Source organism: Ixodes scapularis, unplaced genomic scaffold (assembly GCF_016920785.2).
Source record: "Ixodes scapularis isolate PalLabHiFi unplaced genomic scaffold, ASM1692078v2 PGA_scaffold5__190_contigs__length_132052651, whole genome shotgun sequence".
NCBI lineage: Eukaryota > Metazoa > Arthropoda > Arachnida > Ixodida > Ixodidae > Ixodes > Ixodes scapularis.
In genome coordinates, this window is record NW_024609880.1 from 35,402,395 (window position 1) to 35,424,629 (window position 22,235).

General features: G+C 46.1%; 1 protein-coding gene across 1 annotated transcript in view; it reads right to left on the reverse strand.

Annotated features, from left to right (window-relative positions):
* LOC8037842 (propionyl-CoA carboxylase beta chain, mitochondrial) overlaps nt 1–22,235 on the reverse strand; it is a 67,642-nt gene that overhangs the window by 26,506 nt on the left and 18,901 nt on the right. The window contains exons 5-10 of the mRNA XM_040205990.3: nt 22,011–22,235; nt 21,910–21,951; nt 20,983–21,049; nt 16,410–16,530; nt 15,871–15,952; nt 2,112–2,235 (exon numbers count right to left, since the gene is read on the reverse strand). Coding sequence (XP_040061924.2) covers nt 2,112–2,235; nt 15,871–15,952; nt 16,410–16,530; nt 20,983–21,049; nt 21,910–21,951; nt 22,011–22,235 — 661 coding nt within the window. The remainder of the gene's footprint in view (nt 1–2,111; nt 2,236–15,870; nt 15,953–16,409; nt 16,531–20,982; nt 21,050–21,909; nt 21,952–22,010) is intronic.

Genomic DNA, 22,235 nt, shown 5'->3' on the forward strand with positions numbered 1-22,235 from the left:
ACAATTATGCAAACATAGTAGTGAATCGGTGAACTACACGACTCGGGAGGGCGTTTTTGCTTTTGTAGTTTTGTTTCCTCCCCGGGGAAGTATGCCGCACGGCCGCAGAAATGACCTTGAGCGTCTCCCAGAGAGCCGCGCCCAAAATGTAGCGCTTTTAATCTTCTTTTTTTTTTTTTTCTTTTTTTTTTTCTGCGCGCAAGTTTTTCATTTATTTCTTTTTTTTTTATGAAAGCAAACTTTGAATGTTTGTTGTAACAGTATGATGCTTTGAAAAATGGTTGTTTTATCTGGACCAATTTTAATGGGTAGGGCCTTGAATTCGCATATTTTCTGAAAGCTGGTCGTTATATGTGGGATCCTTATAAGTGCGTTTGACTGTAGAATCAATCCATCAATCAGTGACTTCTGTCATTCGTTTGAGGCGACAAGTGAGCGCCCTGAAAGGACCAGAAGTACAAAACGTGGTACAATATGTTGCCCAACGAGTTACCAATGATACTATGGTACCAGTACCTTTCTCAAGCTTCAAAGAAAGTGTACAATAGACCGATCTCACCAGCCAGTTTGACTACGCCACCGCTGCCGCAATGCATCGAGGGAACTTTAGTCTTTCTGCGCGTGCGAGAACCTCGCTGGAGCTCTCCGCGTGCAGGGCACGAACAGTCTCGTGCACTGCCAATTGCCTCCTGAGAACTAAAGTTATGGCTGCCTCGCGCATGCTCCGAACGCTTGGTGCGATCGGTCTATTCTTAAAGATATCCCACAAGACTAATGACACTAATATCGCAGTTTGCCAGCAAGTAGTCATGTGGGATTTCCTTCCTTATTTTCCGCACTTTCTTTAATGCTCGAAAAAATTAGACACGCAAAGCCCACTTGGTGGGAACAACATGGTAGATTGTTTCTCAACACACCTTACAACTTTTGTATTGGAGGGTTTGCGCACAAATCAATATTTCAAAAGATAGCTTATTAATTTGTGTTCATTAGAAAGTTTAGTGCATCACAAAAAATATCTTGACTCGCTGAACAGAACAGAAAACAATACCGCATTGGTACAACATGTGTAGTGTGCAACAGCGTCTTTTAAGTTTTGGGAAACGTTACCTCAAACACAGTGTAGAATGTGGACAAAACCATATAGTTGGTCAAGAAGGGCTTTCAAACAGTTCCTTTTAGTGAATCTCGGTTCTGGCCACGGCATACCTAAGGTGACATTTCTCATCACGGTGGGATCAGACAGCGATTCAGAAGGTCGCCACTTTGACAGCTGGACCAAAAGACTGCCAGACACTCCAAGTAAGAAGCTCCAAAGTGAAGACTAGAAGACACCTGGAACAGGCACCAGATAATAGAAAAGCTAGGCTTTTCTAGCAGTAAAATGCCTACTTTAGCCCACCATAAAGTACTGAGCAAGTGCCTCTGCAAAAGTTAGAGAAACAGTAAAAAAAACGAGGATGGACGCAAGTCCGAAAGCAGAAAAGCAGAGGGGGCACATGGTAGGACGGGCCCTTGTTCTATTCAATGGAACAGTGTAGAGGCAGTGCAGGTGGCAGAACCCTTAATTTTTAAGGCCTGCTTTGCACCGGCGCTCTCGCGTCAGGGTTCACCGCTTTGCACTGACGCACACACGTGAGGCTTCACCCCTTTACACCCAAAGCCTATTGATGTGTTTCTGACCATCTTACAAATAGAGTCAAATGCTCCAACGCACGTGCGGCCCTACAAAAAAAATGGTGGCGGAGCGCTCGTTTGTGGCCCGTCTCACTCGATCGCGCAACAATGGTCGTCTATACTTGTAAGAAATTTAAAGCGTGAACTTTATCGAGGGGCTTTATTTGCACCCGTTTCTAAGAGAAATGGCAGACGCAGAGGAACGCCTCGGCTAGCTTGGTGGACTCGGAAGTTTGCTGGGGTGGGCTCTCGACATGTCCTTTACAAATATTTAGAGCATTTCAAAAGTAGGGGGTGATGCTTATTGTGACATGGGCACATGCTAGGTATCTTGTGGTACCTATAAGGCGTTGAAGGTCTGTGAATAAGGGAATTACGAGGGTCAATGTCCGTGGACAGACAGGCACGAAGCAGAAGAGAGAGGGAGCACTCACCGGCTGCAGACTTGGGGTTGTTGGCCACCACTCCCACGGTCTGGCCGTTCATCCTGGCGAAGCCCACAATCAGGTTCTTGGCATACATGGGCATGATCTCAAAGAAGTCCCGGTCATCCACCACCTGAACGCAATGGCGCGCCATCAACTTAGCACGAACCTCTTACATGTAACAAACTTGCAATTGCATTTCAATCTATCAATCAAATTGTCGCACACAGCATTGCATTTTATAAGGAAAGCAGTGGACGCTAACTACAATCTCAGCCTTCCAGGCATGCGATGCCGTGTCTAGTGCCGTCACGTTTTAATTCTGTGCTGTTCTTTTTTACAGCGTCAGCTGTGCTGGGCGAGCGCCGTGTTGCCAAAAACGACCGGAGCATGCACACATTTATCCTAGGTAGTTCTGGGGCTGAGGGAGGGCAAGTATGGCAACATTACCCTCACCCTTCCGCTAATAATAGTCGCGGTTGAAGCTCAGTGTGTTCGGCCAATCGCAACTGCGCTAGACTTTATGTGATCGCACTCCTCGTCACCTGCTCTTTCTTGACTTCAGTCGTCTGTTCCATCGGCGTGCTAAGTCTTTGCGCGCAAGAATAGGGTAAGCGAAGCATACGCCGTAACAAGCAGCTGTAAACACTTCCGTGAGAGGGAACGTCGGCGATGCTTGGGCCCCGACCGTTTCACCCCGGGTGTTCGGATGGAACGCATTCGACATTCAGATCATGCTGTGCATGAACATGAAGCGGAACATAGAGGAGGATGTTACCTAGCAAAGAATGGACATGATGGCGCGGTAAAGCAACTTGTGCGGCGTGTTCGAGAGAATGTGTTCGGTGCTAGCTGTTCTGTGTTGATCAGTTGCGGTTTACGCGAGACACAGCACGACGCAACACCACCAGAATTTCCAGTCGATCCCGACGTAATATCGTCGAAATGTCGCACGAGCTGACGCTGTCCATTCGCATTACATCACAATTTTCTTTGTTTGTTTTTTTTAGTGTTGATTCTAAAGCTTTTGCAGCTGGAAAAGTCTTCTCGAAGCGTCTCCAAACCATCTCTCCCACCTCTTTTATTTTCTTCTCTTTAGTTTTCTTCCACGGTTGCATTCTGTGGCTGGCAAAGATCGCAGTGCAAATGTTTGGCAGCTAGCCAACTCTCTTCGACCGTGGCTTGCCTTTGCATGCCTCGCTTTTTGGGGCTAAACCCAAGTCACCTTCAGTAACAATGCAATTCTGCATCAAAAGCGGCATTGCATTCGGCAAACTCTCAAAGCTCGACAGTCTTCAACAGCGGATTCCCCTCTGTTGCTCAGAAGAAAGATTCGAGAAAGGCAAGCCACAGTAGATGACTGAGGGAACTGCTTACGCTTCATTGTGTTGGTTGCACATAAAGTGCCTCCCCCAGCCTGTGTTCAGAATGTATTTTAACAGACAACCCGAATAATGACTTATACTGAACCTTCTCATGCATGAAGCGACTTTGTATAAATCCTTGCACTCCCATAAAATATGGGTTAGGTAATTCCTCTTGATACAACCTAGCAATTGCTGTGCCATTTCTTAGAAAACAAAACCACTGGCAGGCATATACAAAAGCATGTATTGTTAGGTCTCGTGCATAGCTGCAAAGGATGATGTGGCAAGAGCCCAATAGATGCGCTTCTCGCAGTCAATAGCTTTAATTGAATGCGAACACTTAAGCAGTTTAGAAATAATTTAAAAAGTAGAATAAGTAAGTACAGCTTTTTAAAGCAGGTGAATAGACAACTCTACTCACTGCAAAACTAATTTTCTCCCTGCTTACACGCCCAATCAAGACCACAGCTACAGTTTTTTTATTGTGGCAATTACAACCATGATATCAGATTTTAGGCACCATTTTAAACATCAAGCCTGTTTAAAGTAGCAACCATGCTACCAAAGAACTGGACATTAGGCACTGCCGTTACATCTAGTAGATGTAGATGTACTTTTGTTCTGGAAGCAAAGATGTGCAAATGCATGCAAAAACCACAATCTAATCTGCCATTTTTTCAAATGCTGCCCCGTTACTTGCACAGAGAGCACAAGGACATCCCGCCCCTATCTCAACCAGGGGTCAGCAATCACTCTCTAAGTGGTAGGCTTCCCAAACTTCTAAGAGCACACCAGTAGCAACTCTGTGCTGACAGCCTTTCATTTTCTCGTAGCCCTAAGAGCGATTATGAGAATGTGGAGAAGCAGCCACCACAAATTCCCAAACGACCCTAAAGTTTGCACATGCCGCTTTTCTGGCCAAATATGTTTGTAGGGAGAAAAACATAAAATCACTGTCCCCACCACAGATTTCACAAAATATTGAGCGCCTCTTTCTGCTGCCCCTCATGCTTAAAAGAGGAATTTGCAAGGGTTCCACACTGGTGGGTAGAGGGGAATTGTTAATCATAGTTTTTACCAGATAAAGCTTCTACTTTATTTAATTGCGTTCACAACATAGAGATAAAAACAATAAACATATGGGAAACAAAAAACTGCTATAAGCAAGTTGACGACGCAACTTATGTCTACCCTTTCGTAGATCGATCTACAGGAATCCTTCGATATAAAGAAATTGATTTTTTTTAATTATAGTTTTATCGAAGTTCAACGTGGTCCCGACCAAAATGCACACATTTTTTAACCAGATTATTTTATGTGTATCGGTGGCCGACCACGCTGATTACGAAGGGCGCGGTGCCCAAAGCATGCAAGCTTACACGGAGGCACACGGAGACCCTTGAATTCCTTCCCCCTTCTTTAACGATGCAAACAGCAGACAAGGAAATGGAGTAAACGGGTGATGGAGGACAGAGCGCAGCTTCCGATGCTGATGCGGGGAAGCAGGAAGGGAGCAGCGGGAGCAGTGTCCACGTTACAACGCTACTCATGGCACTTGCGGCCGATGCTGCCCGACTTCTGTCTGATTCAGGTGAAGGGGGCGATGGAGCCCAGAGGATATCACATCTTCAGAAGCCCCCAATGCGCGCACTACATGCACATGTGCGTCGTATGGGAGATTGGGAGTGTATACCGAAAGTCGCATAGATCTGCGAGGTTGAGGAAAGTGGCCAGCTCAAGTCCGAAATCACCAAAGAATTCGACATTCCAGCATTGGCTGTTCGACAATGTCCATTATTTTGCAAAACAAGCAAGACATATTGGACAGGTTCGAGAAGCTTCTCATGCAAGAGAAAGCGCGTCTGCGACCTGAAGGTGAAAGATCACTAACTGCTTTGCGCGCGTCAGATTCTCTTTCGCGAGCATGCTTGCCGAGCCGGTGCACAATTCCCAGAGCTGCAACAATCTCTACAGGAGTGTGTGAAAACATGTTGGAAAAGCCACCAAGGATAACTTTGATTCGTTCATGCTTGTCGATGTGGACCTTCCCGTTGTTGCTTCTGTCACGGATGCTGCGATCGACCTTGTGTGTGGCCTGAGTAAACATGAAGCGACTTTGGAGAGGCACCTCGGGAAACGCCAACGACTGCGGAGACGCAAAACACACCACAGCTACTTCCAAACAAAGTGGAGTGCAGCAGCAGTGACAGTGTTCATGCAATGCCTGGAGCAGTTCGTGGAGAACTGCTCCGCACGAAATTATCGGTAAGCTCCACGTAATTATTCTTTTCTTTTTACTCGGTAAAGCTGTTCCGAGATGTTCATAATCAAGGTTTATTTGATTACATATACAGTCAGAGTGTTCCACAGTGTTCCCGTCTACCTTCAAGGCTGCTGGCACTGTTTTTAATACGAAAGCATTAACTGTCCCATAGAGCGAGCCGACGTCATCAGCTTGGAAGCCGCGCCGAACGGCACCTAAGCTCCTTTCTCCAAGTGAAGCCGAGCTCCCAGCTTTGAAGCCACGCGAAAAGCCTAGCCAAACAGCACTTAGTTTCCTTGCTCCCAAAGGAGCGAAGTGTAGCCGAAATCTGATGGATTTCGGCTTCAGTCCCATTGGCTGGCACGCGTCAGTTTCAAGGAACGAGGCTCCCATTCGCCGCTGCGCATGAATTTGAACGACCGCCACGCCATGGTGCAGCGTATCCGCACCGCCATCGCACTGGCAACACGAAGGGTCTGAAATCAGAGCGGCGAGGAGAGAGCACGCAATCGGCCGTCGACGCAAATACGCCACAGACGAAGTAAGGAAGCGAAATAACGACATGCATGCTTTCGCATTCACAACTCATAAGAAATGCTTAAATGTCCCTCAAACCTCTTTTTTTTTTTTTTTTTTTTTGTTCTATTGTTTTTAATAAATTACTATTGTAATTATATTGATCTTTTTTTGCCGTCCCGTTGACTTCGTTGTAATGAGGAATTACTGTATTCTGTTTAAATATGAAATACAGTCAAACGCCTTCACACCGAAGCCTGCAGGACTGGCAAAATTTTTCGTAGTAGAGGTAACTTTGTTGTAGTAGTTGAGCGCGAAAAATCTATCATGCGAAACAAAATTTGCTTTATCGCATATCAACGTACCTGAGCAAGGTTCAATGTTTTACGAAAAAGTCGAGCACCAGATATAGTGTGAGCGACATCATAAACAAAGTTTTTTACATCGATAATTAACTTATGAAAAGGGAGAACGGTTGCCGAGTCTGCAAGCGCATTCCAGCTCGGAGCGAGTGGGGCAAAAGCTCCAGTGCACAATCCACGCATCTTAAGCTTGATTACTTCTTTTCTTTTATAGACGAGAAAATTGTATCGGCACGTGTTCGTGCACTCACCACTGCGCGACGCAATTAGACACCAGACTAGCAGACGTACCAGCAGCACCGCTACAGGAAAAGTTTGTCTACAGCCAAGACACCAGGCACTCCTTGCTACCCAGACTAATTTCCCGCCGTCCAAACTTCCACATGACAAACTTAACTGACTTATCAAAATATGAATCACAACTGCCACGGTGATGTGATTGGCCTAAGCCGTTTTGGAGCACCTTTCGGAGCAGCCAAAACAGTGCTTTGGAGCAGCAAAAGGGGACTTTGGAGCAGCTGGAACAGTGTTTTGGAGCAGCAAATGTGGCTTTTGGAGCAGCTAAAACAGTGTTTCGGAGCAGCAAAAGTGGCTTTTGGAGCAGATATCCTTAGAAAAACAAAAATATTTGTTTCAAGTGCTGGACAAAGGAAGGACACTTTGCTCGCCGCAGTAAACATATTATAATCAAGTTAGACCACCTAGGAGTCTCAACATGTAACTGAAATGCCAATGACAAGAAACATTTTGCAATGCTTCAGTAAAATTATACATATATATGTACCTGCGCTATAGGTAATTAAGAACCAAACTGCATCTATTAAAATTTATTTTAAAATGACCAGTTTAGTATTAAATATCACAGCATTAGGTAGGCTAGTTATATAATACTAAATAAAAGCAGTCTGTGACTCTTGATACACGTGACCACTGCAGTGCAATGCGAAATTGTCACGCGAGCGGAGATAGCTGTTTGATCGAAACCATTCCACTCCACTCCGTCGCCAACTGGTTCCCAAAATTGTACACAAAATGTAACTGTCCAGCATATGACAAAAACAGCCCAGCCGCACGTACTTGCCAGAGCGGCTGGCAAGGTACAAGCTAAACACACAGAAAAAAAAAGAACCTGAGCACATCGATGCAAGACATCACGAGCCACTGCAGGGTCAAAAAGTTCTTGGAGCACTTTGTGCAACGACTGAATTCGAGACAAACAAGCGCGCTGTGCGAGTTCAGCGTAACAGACATTGCCTTCTTTGCTTTAGCTCACTTCTCTTCAACAACTCTTTTGCGGCAGATTTTTCACGTACCGGGGTCCCTCGCGAAAGAAAGCTTCCCGAGAAAAATCTAGGTAAACAGTACTTCGACACAGCATTCTTTGATCTAGAGGGATTTTTGTAGTAGTGTATTAAACAAGAACAGGAATGTTGATGAACATGAGGGCATTCCTTACGTTTCAGTTTAGAAAGCGACATATCTGCAGCGACGTGGCGACGGCAGCACTCGACGTCGCGCGACCACGGCGACTGGCGGAGGCATGCGGTTTAGAGGAGTTCATTTTAGCGAACGCCGTTTTACCGACCCCGGTTTATCGAATGCCTTTATAGAGAACCCAGTTTAGAGAAAATAACGATGAGCCTCCTTTTAGCGAATTCGGTCGCCGCGAAGTGGCGTGTACGGCTAAATCAGGTGAGTTAACATTTTTGTAATGAGCCGCCGCAGACTGCTGGCGCGAAGCGACGGGAGCGCGGCGAGAGCATGGCTTAACGCGCGCACCAGTGATACACGCGAGAAGTAGGAAAGCCTTTTTTTAAAAAGTGCCCCCTTTTTGATAAACGGCGTTTCTCTAAACTGAGGCCCTGCTTTCTATAAACCGTGCTTCGATAAAACGTGCCCATTCTTTAAAACGTGCTTCGATGAAATGGCATTCGATCAACCGTAATAAACCCGCGACTGGCAGGCAGGGACAAAATATAGTTTTCCCACGGCCGTTCCTTTCAGGAGCAAGTGCTTCAGCTCACAAAGTAATTCCCACCGCGCAAAAACATGGTTTCGTTTCACAGCATGATGGCACAGCCGGTACCCAGCATGCTAGTGCCGGAGCGTCCGCACATGCCTGCGTCTATCGTTGAAATGTTTTTGAAGAGACTCGAGACAATGAGAGCGAGAAACGAGAGACGGCGGGAAAAACCATGCAAGACCGGATGAACGATTGATGCAGGGTACTTTGTGTCGGGCGGCCGCTTGCGCCACCTAGCTCACGTGTGCTCATTACGGTACTCAGTTTAGTTTCGGTTTTGAAAGGCGAGCAAAATTGGTTCTTTGGCACAGGCTTGGCGCAGATTACTTATATTTTGGCAAAATATAGCAGGATGTAGCAGGGTTAGCCAATTGGCGCAGTTTGGCACAATTGGCACAGCAATCACATCACTGCAGCCACTAAAAGCTATCAACATTGAGCCCCAATCACGCGCGTGTAAGTGCAGCAGTGTTTGTGGTCTCTGCCGGCTACGCTCTACTGTATTTAGACGTTCTTGGATGCTCTACAGTAGAACCTCGTTTATACATTCAGGGGTGGAAGCGGGCTAGAGCCTTTTGTATCAGGGCTGGGAGCAGCAAAAGTCCCACTTTGGAGCAGTTTTGGAGCAGTAAAACGCTCGCTTTAGAGCAGCTCGGGAGCAGCAAAAATAAGTTTTGTAGCCGTAGAAGTAGGTTTTGCAGCAGGTCACGGAGGTCAAACAAATGTCTAAAAGTGATTTGTTGTTTCTAAATGTGAAAATGTAGCAAAAATATATGCATGCACATCCCAGAATAATTTTCAAGCAACATACATACACATTTTTCTATTTCTATTGCATTGAAATATGGAATATTGGCAATTTATGCAAAGGAAAGGCTTTGAGAACCATTCCGGCAGCAGGCAGAGTCATGATAGACTTTATATGGGAGGCCCCGACAATAAAAGCCTAACTTGAGCCACGCCAGTACAAAACCGTCTACTTAATAGACCAATTGTAAACATGTATCCAGAAAACTAAACCACTGCAAGGTGTCAGATAAACTACCTTCGCTGACTACAGTTTTTGTTTAATAAAGAATACACATGTTCAATCACTACTTAAAAAGCCCTATATCAAGTTTAGTAACAAAATACAAGGCTACTGACATTTGACAAAAATTCAGATGCAAAATAAAATGTGTATTTTATATCTTTAGACTACCACAGTCACTCGTACATATGCAGCTTTAAGCATCGACTAGAAGAGCAACGCAACCTTATGTACTCCATAAAATGCTGTGCATTGCGTGTCTCCATAAAAAAAATTAAGGTACCACAACATGTTTCAGAATAAAGCAGTCCTTGCTGACCTGTTTTCATTAAATACAAATGTTCTTAATCCCTGTTCATAAATTACAGTAATCCCTACACCCAAGTTAACATACAAAGCTATATCTAATTACTTTGGATGGAAAAATATATTGTCTTAAAAATATCACAGCCACTAATACATATGCAGCATAAACACTGACTAGAAGAGCCCACAGGCTCCATGTTAAAAGAAAAAAAAGGGTTGTGACTAAGCTGAATCTGTGTAATTTAGATACAACTGAAGTTCACCTTTTTTTCACAGTTTGAAGAGCAGAGTCAATTTCTTTTATGCGCTCGAGTACTTTGGGCAGTTTAGAGTTCACATCTCTTAGCAGGAGGTGTCCACTCCCCACCTTGTCCATGTCCTTAACTGCCTCACCCTTGCTTATGAGTTCTTGTGGACTCAGTAGAAGTGCTTTAAGAGAAGACAGTTTGAACGAGACTGAAAATGAGATGTAGCTGATCAGGCGGTGATCCCTGCGGGGAAGGCTGCCTTCTTACGTGACAAAAAGCCCACCAACTTCTCTCTACCCTACCCTACCCTACCCAACCCCCCCCCCCCCCCCCCCCAACCAGAAACTTATACGAGTAGAGTGGCTATAGCAAGTTAAGGTGCGTTCTTGACAGGAATCGGCAGCGCGGGAGTGTTGTGCGGCATTTCTGATGTAACCCCCACTCCTCCACGCTAAAGGAAAAAAACAAAAAAAGTGTGTAGCACTGCCAATTAACCAACTCGCTTAAGATCGCGGGTATTGTTTTCGCCAGTGGTTTGACAGCGGTAGACAACACACGACAGCGTGCACATTCGCGCACACAATGATGGTTTTGGTTTCGTTTCGACAAGACAAATTGAGCTCGAGAACGGATGTGCCTGTGCTCGCGTCCAAATATGGTAGGCTACCAAATGTGCTCGCGTCCAAATATGGTAGGCTACCAAATAACAGGTAAGGCTAGTAAAGACCACTTACTTCTGCTCATGTTAATGGCCAAGGTAGCCCACCGGTGCCGAGGCACCAACTCCCACGATCACGGCAAATCGGGACCACGGGCAACTGCATGCGCGTTCCAACCGCGCCAACCAACTATGCCCGAAACCAAACCGATGTGTTCGTATATAAACTCTTTGTAGTAAAAAACGACATCACACTCCCGATGAACTAAAATCGACGCCTCGCCCTGAGGTTAGACATGGTTCGGAGCCCCAGTCGAGTTGGTACGAGTCACCCGCAGTGACACCTAAGCAAAAGTACACACCTCATGGTGGCCCGTGGCCAACCGTTTTCCGCTAAATTTAGAGAAAACACTAAAAAAAAAAGTTGAAATTAACGTTTTGGAGCAGGCTGGCGCAGGGAAGTGAATTGGCGCAGGGTGGCGCAATTGGCGCAGCGCTTCCACCCCTGTACATTCCCGGTTCATATGTTCCTGAGTGAGGGCACAGGAAACGTTCCATAGAGTTGCGCTGTATTTTTTCCGGTTCATACTTTTACAGGTAACACGATTTCCCGGAAAATACACTCAACATTCTGCCAAATGTCGATAGGATTATATGTTTTTTGGCAATCAACATTGCACTCGCATATTCAGAGCTCCAAACATCAGGTTTCGATGAACAAACACCCAGGCATACACAACGCGTGCGTGCAGGTAGGTCTGCCAGTGCCCGCTGATAACACGGCCACTGCGTCTATCGTTCTCTGCAACTTCCGAGAGCTGTCCAGGTGCACAAAGGCGTTCACAGAACACACAGCGCGGTTTCACTGTCTTAGCTCATTATTCAATTAGTCATAAAATAATAGCGAGGGATTCCGAGTAATAGTACATTACGCATCTCGATTGCAACTCTGGCGGCGTACTAACCGCTCGTAACAACAGCGCGTCCATCTGATGCTGTCATTCATTTTCCTCTTGTCAAGTGCTACCACTGGCGAAAGTGGCACGAATGCTATCGTAACGAGCAACAGAAGCAGCAGCGTAAGGATCAAAACCCAAATACGACCGTCTTCCGATCGTTCGCCCGTGCGAGCGCATGTTCGCTTCAGTTGTCAACACTGGAGCAGTATGTTTGCTTGTGGCTTTTCAAGCGTTTTCGAAGTAGACACGTGATTATGGGTCACTCTTGGTAACTCCAGCAAGCTCTTTGAGGCACTGTTTGGAGGGCTAAAAGCACCAATTGCAACAGTGAGCAAGAGTAACTCTAGACTAGGACGTACAAGGCAGTTGTAGCGGTAGCGTAGTTGTAGTAAATGAACAAATCTGGAATTTCTTTGTTTCTTTCTTCACGTTGGCAGTTTGGTTTCGCGTTCCGCCCCAAGCCCGCACCCTTTTCGTTTCGTTCTGCGATGGCGTCGCGACAGCGGAAGCCGTTATCCCTCAAGAAAAAGTTCAATATTCCTGCTGGCGTTGACCGGGACCCGAAGCGAAAACGGATCGACATTGCTAAAGAGCTCGACTGACTGCCTCTACGGTGAACATGGTTGTGTCCAAAAGAAAGGACATTGAAGAAAATGCCTTGGTTTTCGGCTCAGCTACTAAACAAACTCGTGGAGCGGAGCACGGGGAGCTGGAAGCTGCTTTGCTGAAATGGTTCAAGCAAGCACGAGCTTCTGGAGTGAATTTCGACGGCAGTATACTTTGGGAGAAGGCCATGGAGATCGCCGATATGTTGGATATTGACGATTTCACCGCGTTGTACGGATGGATAAGTCGGTTTTGAAACCAGCATGATATCACATACTGTCGGGTGAACGGAAAGGCAGCCAGTGTAAATCCGGCCAACATTGAGAACTGGATTGCCTTGCTCCCGGGCCTTGTTAACGCCTATCGCCCGTGCGACATGTTTGGCGCGGACGAACTTGGGCTTTTTTTCAAGGTTCAGCCGACAAAGTCCTTAAGTTTGAAAAAAAAATTCTTCCATGGCGGCAAAGACAGCAAACACAGAATAACTGTGCTGCTCTGCTGCAACGAAGATAGAACAGAGATGATGAAACCATGGAGGATTGGCAAATGGAAGCGGTAACGTGCCTGAAGAAAATCGCCAGACTTCCTTGCATGTACAAGCACAACATGAAGGCTTGGATGACTTGTAGTTTGTTCGAGGTATTCCTTTGCTATCTCGAGGAATGTCTAGGCTAAAAAGATCGCAAGGGACTGCTGTTCCTAGAAAAGTGCTCACTGCATTTCAAGGATCCGACGTTCCTGCGGAACCTTTGTGTCGTCTTCCTGTTGGCAAACACAACGAGACATCTGCAGCCACTGGATGCGGATATCATCAAGAATGTCAAGCATCTGCACAGAAAGTTCATTGTTCAGCGCTTCCTTGCTCGCGTGTCCAGAGGAGAAGACCCTGAGAAGCCCATATTGCTCACCGTGATGCACTACCTAAACCCGCCGTGAGAGAGTGTGACGCGAGCCACAGTCCGAAACTGCTCCAAAAAGCGCGGATTATGACGCTCGCCAGAAGCAGAGGAGTCGGAGCCCAGCACGAGCTTTGCCGCCGAGCCCTGCATGAGCGAAAACCCCACCCATGTGTGAGCGATGAGGACGACATGGACGAGAAGCTCCGGTCCACTGGCACCGACGTCGCGATCGGCGAATTCGTCGCAATGGATGATGACCTCACAACATGCGACCCACAAACTGCTGCGGACATCATAGCGGAGCTACGGCAAGGTGAAGTGTTGGGAAGCGACGACGAGCAGGAGAGGCCGCCGGCACCTACGTTCGCCCAGGCCGTTGCTGCATTGGATGTTCTACGTGGCTTCTTCGACTACAAAGGCAGCAGTGGTGCGGAGAAGAGCTTGCGGACACTGCAAAAGGAGCTTTTCTTCGCGAAAGGTCAAGGCATTTGCCAGCAGAAGCTTACAGATGCTTTCGGCAAGTGTAGCGCTGTATTAAACGTTGTTCGATCTTATTCTCAACTATTTCTTGTTATATATGTATATATTTTTTTAGTGCTTCAAAATGGTGAGTGTAAATCGTATGTTTTCCTAGATAATATGCTTTTTTATCGCGGTTTCTTCAAAACGTATTACCGTATTCACATGATTGTAAGTCAACTCGATTATAAGTCGACCACCCCACATTGCACATCAGCAAAAAAAAAAAAAGAAAAATCTTTAGATGTGGATTTTGCTGTAAACTTGTGAGAACGGCAAAGTACCTATCTGTTTCGAAAGCCAAGCCTCCAACACGCTATCAATGCCTTCTGGCATGCTTTGGCTGCGCATGCACGCACGAGGTGCGTGAGATGGCCAGTCGTTATCGAAACTAGGAAGTTCACACTGGAGGCGGGACAACTGAAGCTGTTCACTGTCGTTCCCACTCCGTCCACGACTAGACTACGACTTGTCCACACTGGTGATTTCAGTACCTTTGTCATCACTGCTACATTCTCGAAGCACGTCGTCGGGGTCATCCAATGAAATCTCGCACTTTGTAAATGACAGGATTAACCGCATCTTCCGTGCTTGCTCGACGATCGCGTTGGACGTCACGAGCAGAGACCGATTGCACACTTTTTGCGGCATGCGTTGCAAGCTTGACCTCCAACTCCAGAAGGCACCCCCACCTATCCAGACTTTGGCCTACGGAAGCCTCTTCGTTTGCTGTCACAGTTTAACCACGCCACTGCAGACTCCACTGGAGCATTACCCGCTCCGACAGGTCGAACTGGCGTCCAACGGCACAGTTCTTGGTTGCTTTGGATGAAGAAGGGCCATAAACGAGCACGGAAAACCTAAGGTGCCCGGATCACGCGTGTCAATACAAAAAAAAAACGTAGTTAGCGCTCCGTCACTCGATCAAACGATGTGCGACCGTAAACCACGCGAAAAACTGCGAAGAAAACCGCAGGGTGAGTGAGCCGTGTAGCTGTTCTAGTGGCCTCCAAAGTGGCTCTTACAAGAAGTGCCGCCACCCCCCCGAGAGTCCAGTGCGCCGCGTGCTGTTCACCACCGTATATTCGGGTTAATAATCAATAACACTCGTCCGTGCAAATAAAAAAATAATTAATTTTGAAAAATAAGCGCTCAGAATAGTGCAATGCTAGGGGTATAGCCGGCTGAACTCGTAACAGGCCAAGGGGTTCATGTTATCACGGTTGTTTCGTTTTTGCCGGCGGTGGAACACTTTGGTTCGATTATGAGTCGACCCCCCCCACCCCCCTTCAAATTTTCAAAAATTAAAAAAAGGGTCGACCTATATTCATGTAAATACGGTAACAAGGTTCTACGGTTTTTGGTAAGCTCACGTTTGTCGCGGCCTTCGGTATTAGCAGAGACGCCACGAAATTTCAACTAGAACTTAATTTAACATATTTTTGTATATCAAATTATTGATATCTCAAACTCCGTTCAATATATCTGGGTTAGACCGTATTTACCCAGTTCGTCCCCCAAATTTTGTCTTTATAGTGCGGTGTCCGTATTAACGGGGTCCACAACAATGAGACTCGAGTATATAACCCTTCTGGCCGCAGACAGAACTGTCCGCTGCCGCAAGGGTTGCCGAAAAAGCCTGCGAGTGTTGTCGGACGCAGCGTAGATTACCTTCGGCATCGACCGACAAAATAACTCGTGATGACACTCTGCAAGCCAAGAAACAGTATTGTCAAATGCGAGTTTGCCGTGTCCGCAATCTGCACCTTGGATTTCCGTGTCATGCGAGTTCAAAGCAGGTGCTTGCGTGTTAACTGTTGTGTCCGGAAAGATCGCCCGCCCCATACTTTTCACTTAATTTTGAACTTTATGGTAGTCCTAAATGGGACTAAAGGCTTATATCTTGTTTCTTCACAAGAGATATGAATGGCATGTGCTTAGAGTGCCAAACGGGATGTTACAATGGTCACTTTAGAGGCAATTTTCACCCTGTCTAGGGTGAAGGCACTCACGTCAAGGATAACGTCCAGCATGTGGTAGGCTGCCATGCTGTCCAGAGGAACCACCGTGTCTAGACTGGGCACCAGGCGGTCCCTGCATTGCACACAGCAAAATAAACTTCTAGGCACTTTTGTACCAAACTAATAAAGTCACCAGCATACCCCAGTAAAGGACTGAAGATTCAATGACATGCAATTAGAAGCACAGTTACAGAGTGCAGCTTTGGCTTCTGCTAAATTGAGGGAACATCAGCTAGGATTCAACCCCCCCCCCCATGAAAGATCTAGAGCGCTACAATTTTGATTCTGACAAACCAACATGAGTGTAAAGCACCGCCTCCCACACCATTTATCTAAACTGCTAAGTTTGAAAACAGTTTGAGAACTGCATTCTCACTGAAGGCAGGATTGCAGCTTCAGTTTGACTACGAAGTCACCCTCATCCTCAAATAACTATGGAAAATAGAGGTGTTGGTCCCATGACCACAGTACGGATGCTCAATGAAAACTGAATGTCAAGCGAGCCGGCTCGCAGGACAAGCGGTACTTGCCAGGGGTCGTAACACTTGCGAATCGGAGGGCCACTCTTGTTGTTCATGGGGATGAAGTCGTAAAAGCGACGTAGCTGCAACAGGGCATGAACGTCATTCTCGAAGGCCTTGTGGGCCACCCCTGCAACCAAAAAGAAAGAACCTTAGGAGAACAGCTCACATTCATAAGAGAGCAAAAATCAAACCTCCAATTAATTATAGCTTTGACCCCAAAGAAGTTCAAATGCTAGGTACCGACATCCCTAGACCATTTAAAAATGTAAACGAAATGTGTTACAGGATTACAAAAGAGACAATCTTATCTAGCTGCATCCGCTTGAAGCACAAGCCTGTAGTATATTGCCTTCACAACCAGAGTGACAGATTAATAAAACTAACTAGGGATAACGCATAAACTGTAGATGACTAAAAAAACATTCAAACGAATCAAAATTTTATCCTTAAAAGAAAATGTTAACCTCAACATGACATTGTAAAAATTATCAGAAAAAGAATGAAGTCGCGATCATAATGTCTGGAATTCAATGTTCCAAATAGGTTGCCCAAGTAATTTTTCGATCTAAGAGAAAGTTACAATGTGGTCAAGTATGAGATGGCACCACCTTATCTCATTACAAAACCTTACAGCCATGTTCATGGTGGACAGAAGCACTTGCTAACTAAAGAGGCTGCCCTCGTAAAGGAACAAAGACTCTTTCAACAGGTACTGAAGCAAGTACAGATTCAACAAACTTTCTGCAACAGGCGACGGAAACATGTTCGCCGTAGTTTGAGCCTGCTCCATATGGCAAGTGAAGATGCATAGATTTGCTTAAAATTTCAGTATTTAAAAAACTCACCAACCTAAACTACAACATTAAAAAAAACAAAAGAAATGGAGCAAAGTGATAATCAGACTTAGTAGCTTCCTTGTCAGAGAGGAACCCTAGTTTCTCAAACTCTACTACAACAAGAAGAGTGATACTACAGTAGAACCCCAATTAAACTACTTTTGCGGGACCGCACAAAATCGTTGCATAATCTGAAGAAATTATAATTAGGGATACAGTGATTGGCCTCATGCAAAAAAGACAAGCGGAGGTTTTAAATGATGTCTAAGTTATAATCTGATGTAGTTTTCTCTTATCGTCAATGGTGTTCGTTTGCGAGGCATTGTTCGCCGGCGTGCACGATTGCAATGATGGGTTCCTTGTCGCTTTTCACGCTTTCAGAGAGCGAGAACGGCAGGTGGGAGCAAAAGGAAGCGTGCTCAATACAGAAAGTAGCAACGAGTTGGAGAAAGTGTCATGCAGAGGAGAGCGAGGGCAAGCGAGACGAGAGAATGTTAGGACGAGCGGAGCAAGGATGCAATGCGAAAGCGCCTAGGCATTTCACAACCCAAGGAGGAGAAGGGAAAGCGCTGTCTCCTGCTCTCTCTCGGCGCTGAGGCTATCTTGGGGTGTCGGCGGCATGTTTTTGGACCCTCTGAATCGGTGCGCAGGGGTGCAGAACTCTTCTGCTTTGCCGCGCTGCCTGCCCCCCTCCTCACGCAGCCATTACATCATTTCTATGGGGAGTTCATTGGGACCGGGCGAATTCGTCGTAAAATGCGGGATGTCGTATAATCTGGGGACACATAATCGAGGTTCCACTGTCTTTGTCGAGAAATAGCCTAGCATCTAACCTCAGTGTTTCCTCTAATTACAGTTTTTAACCTCGTTACGTCGAGGTTAAAAAACCTCGATGTAACGAAGTCGGTAAAATTCGGAATTTACTTCGTTACATTGAAATTTCGCTACATAGAAATTCGAGGCTAACGTTAAAGAAAGCTTCCACAAATGTTTCTCAAGTGAACAACACTCGCCGAGGACGCCTCCATTTCAGTTGAAAGTAGTCCATCACCTTTTCCTGAGCCACTCTAGGCATTATTATTAGCATCACACGACGTTCGCATAGCCAGACGGCCTGCATTGCGTCTTCGTCTCACTGTGGGATCGCAACACCCTCAAGACATTCATCGCTTCCACCACTTCACGATTACTGGACAAATCGCAGGTGTCTTGCTCATCAGGCTCGATGTCGTCCCAGTCTTACAAGTTCCCACGAACATCGCTAGCTATCGCCTCGTCGGTCACCTCCTCCGTCGCAATGACAGCAGAGTCGGCATATAGAAAGTCATCGTAATCGACGTTGTCAGGGGCGGCTCCATCGCCTTCGAGGCTCCATCGCCCACGACAACAAGAAACGCATGCTTTTAGTTAGGCCTCGAAACGAACTACTCAGTGCGAACGAAGCCGACGGACGAAACGGTGGCGGCTCTAGTGTCCTCTAGTAGCTGTTCTGTACACAACACTCGCCAAATTCGACCCATTTCCCTTTTTGGGCTTTATCGGGGGCCCATTTCAGCGCATGTGCTTCCCAAAATCTACTTTGGGACCCAAAAGTTTGCGACAAATTGTCCATGAAATTTCGTTAAATTGAAATTTCGGCAAACAGGACTTCGTTACATAGAGGTCAAAAATACACGGCGTGCATACACTTGCGGTTAGAAAAAGTTATGTACTTCGTTACACAGAAGTTCGTTACATCGAGGTTTGGCTGTATTACCAGACACAGGAAATTTTAAATGGGATTCTGAATTTCCTCAAAATGGATCTACAGACGTCTGACAAGATATCATGTCCAAATAACAATCAATTAACACTGATTTTATTAGTTTTTATGACATATCTATAGGGAGTATTCACTGGCGGCCATATCTGTGGGCGCGGCTGCTGAGCGCGTGCTGGCGGCGAGCTTCCGCAGTCCTTTTGGAGCGTGCATTTAGCACCATCAAGGTTGTCGATCTTAGCAGGCTATTAACGTGAGCTCGTTCTGGGCATACGCTCTAAACATCGCCCTCAAATATGGCGTCCAGTGAATACTCCCTATAGCTAAACAAACAAACTGCAACCTGAGACATCAGCAATTCCTAAAAATTAAAGTTAGAATTCATTACGATACTCAAAAATTATCATATAATATTGTGGATATTCTCAGCAAACATATTTGCATTTATCAACTGGCCCATGAAATCTCTTCAGTGTTTCTTTTTTAAAATTATGTTAAAGGAGCTGTGCAACAATTTCAGGGCTTTGCTTATATAATTGTGAAAGTTGATGCCTGACACTTCTGAAGTGAACTACAGAAAGCAGATTTTGCCTGGATACCCTAGTTTTTATTTTAAAAACATGAAAAAGATCCAGGTTTTTGCCGCCTCTCAACTCGTACGTCATCTTCTGGGTCAAGTGCGCAGTGACGTTGAGGGGGTAGGCACAGGGCTCCGGAAAAGTTATCTCTTTAGAGCCATCAGTGAGCAGCGAGAACTCCTCCGCTCGCGACCGCGTGACAACGTGCTGGCGGACACAGCGCGAACAATGTGGTAAAAAGAGGAAAGACTCATCCGGGTCCGCTCCCCCTCCGGCTTCTGGCGGCTGTTCACGGTAGCAGATGGAGCTGATAGTTTTGTGGACCTAGGATAGATGGCGCCACTAAAACTCCGTATAATAAAAGTTTTGTCGATGATACCAGGTTTTTGACGAATCTATAAATATGTTGGAACAACAAGATTTATAAAAAGTTACCTTTTATCGAGCAGGTATTCGCACAACTTGCTATCTTTCTACAAAATTCCCCAGTGACGTCACGCCGCGTGTTTCTCATGACTGCCGCTCGCGGCTGCAGGTCGGGGAACATTATAAGTTTTGCCTCGCTATTACGCGGCGGAATCGCAACGTTTCGATAAAAGGAGGTGTGTTTTCTGTCATTTGTGACAAAGTGAACAATATCAAAAGCAGAAGATTCCAATTCTTTCAACATTAAAGTCATTGCACAGATTTTTAAGAATTACCTGTTAAGCTGTAATATAATGCAGTAACCAATTTGTGCTATACCGTATTTACTTGCATAATCCTCACACTTTTTGTTTTGCGGAAAATCTATGGAAAGTTGGAAGTGCAAGAATTACGCGGGGAAAATTTTCCACAGAAATGTAAAACCCTATATATAAATAAAAAAAAAAAAAGGAGCGGCTGCAAATTGGGGTTTTTGCGCCGGCAGTTACCTACAAGGTTTGAAAACTACCAATACAGGACTTACCTTAACAATAAAACCACAGGCAACGCGAATGAGCACGGGCTGCGCGAACGCCGTCTAGTTGCGCGCACGTGAAACCGGCTAAAGGACTCTGGCCAAACAGAGCGGCGCGGCGCCGGAAAATGCGGGCGGTGGAGAGCGCGTGAATCATGCAGGTACATTGCGGGTATCACGAGCAGGCGACTTTCACCACGGCAGTTCTGGCGGAGCGAGGAAAAGGAAAATCCAATTTTTGGTGGCTCACATTAGGGGTGCGAGGATTACGCGAGTGCAAGGATTACGCGAGTAAATACGGTATGTACATTCTTCAATGCCAAATTCGTAGGCCTGCTGCCAGTTTGTTGTATAGGCGGTTAGGACCTTGTCAGGTGATTTCAATCACCTTTCGTTCTAACTGTCTTGACATCTGTGTCAGAATAAAATATGTCAATCAATCAAACATCAAGTTTGCTCTCCTCACCCGATGTGACCGTGTGAGTCTTGGCCCCGCCCAGCTCCTCTTGGGTGACGTCCTCGTTGGTCACAGCCTAAACAAAGAATACAAATTAACTTATGATGTGCCATATCTGCACGCTCACAACACCTGTGAGTGTCACATCTGACCTACGCAAAGACATTCCTCTCTACTGTTACATGTTCTGCATCCTTGCAAAAGTGTAGTGCCAACTGCGCACCATTTTGCTACTTCATCGGTCGCTCACAGGAGCATGTAACTAAAAGACAGTGAAAGGGCTTTACCCCATTCGGTAATAATTAAACAATCAAAATAAACCCTACACATTCATGAAGCATTAAACGGGTAACTGTGCAAGTCTACATCTGCCTCTGTCTGCCAGTCACGGTGAGACTTGGATTTCTCCCTACTTCTCGGCTACCAATTTCTCCTGCAAGGAACGGTTGTGTGTGTGCAATGCGTCAGGTGCTATTGAGAAAGTCACCAACGTAACCAGGACTATCTCATAGTGATAGTTAACGAGCATACTACACTTTAGCGGGCAGCATCTTCCCATTTGACTTTTTTGCAAATAAATCTCGTCCTTACTTATACTCTGTTTTACTATAAGACAGAGCACAGCCGAAGCTACGATCAGATGACATTACGACGCGCGTCGCATTTTGTGCGTTTGAAAAAAACGACTAAACCAATTGTGCTCAGTGAATGCGCCCCGATCCTGGGCTTTATTCTGCACACGACTGGTTTAGTCGGTGATGGCGAATCCAAAAAGACAATGAGCACTGTGTCGATGCGCTTTCGGTGCTGCTTAACCGGCTCCGTTTGATTGTAGCATCAGGAGTGGTCGGGCTTAAGTAAAAGGGAGCAGTCAAGCTCCTTAGACAGATCATCCACCGTAACAATAAACCAAATAGATTAATCGCGGCGGCTCACCTTGACGACATCCGGACCCGTGATGAAGAGGTACGAAGTGTCCTGCGAGAGACGAACACACATGTGGGTCCCGCCACAAGGATCCCACCGAGGGTCCCCACCTTCACCATGAAGATGAAGTCTGTGATGGCGGGCGAGTAGACGGCACCGCCTGCACAGGGACCCATGATCACAGACACCTGGGGCACCACACCAGACGAGAGCACGTTGCGCTGGAAGATGTCCGCGTAGCCCGCCAGGGACTCCACGCCTTCCTGGATCCTCGCTCCCCCAGAATCATTGAGGCCAATCACTGGAGCACCCACCAGCATCGCTTGGTCCATCAC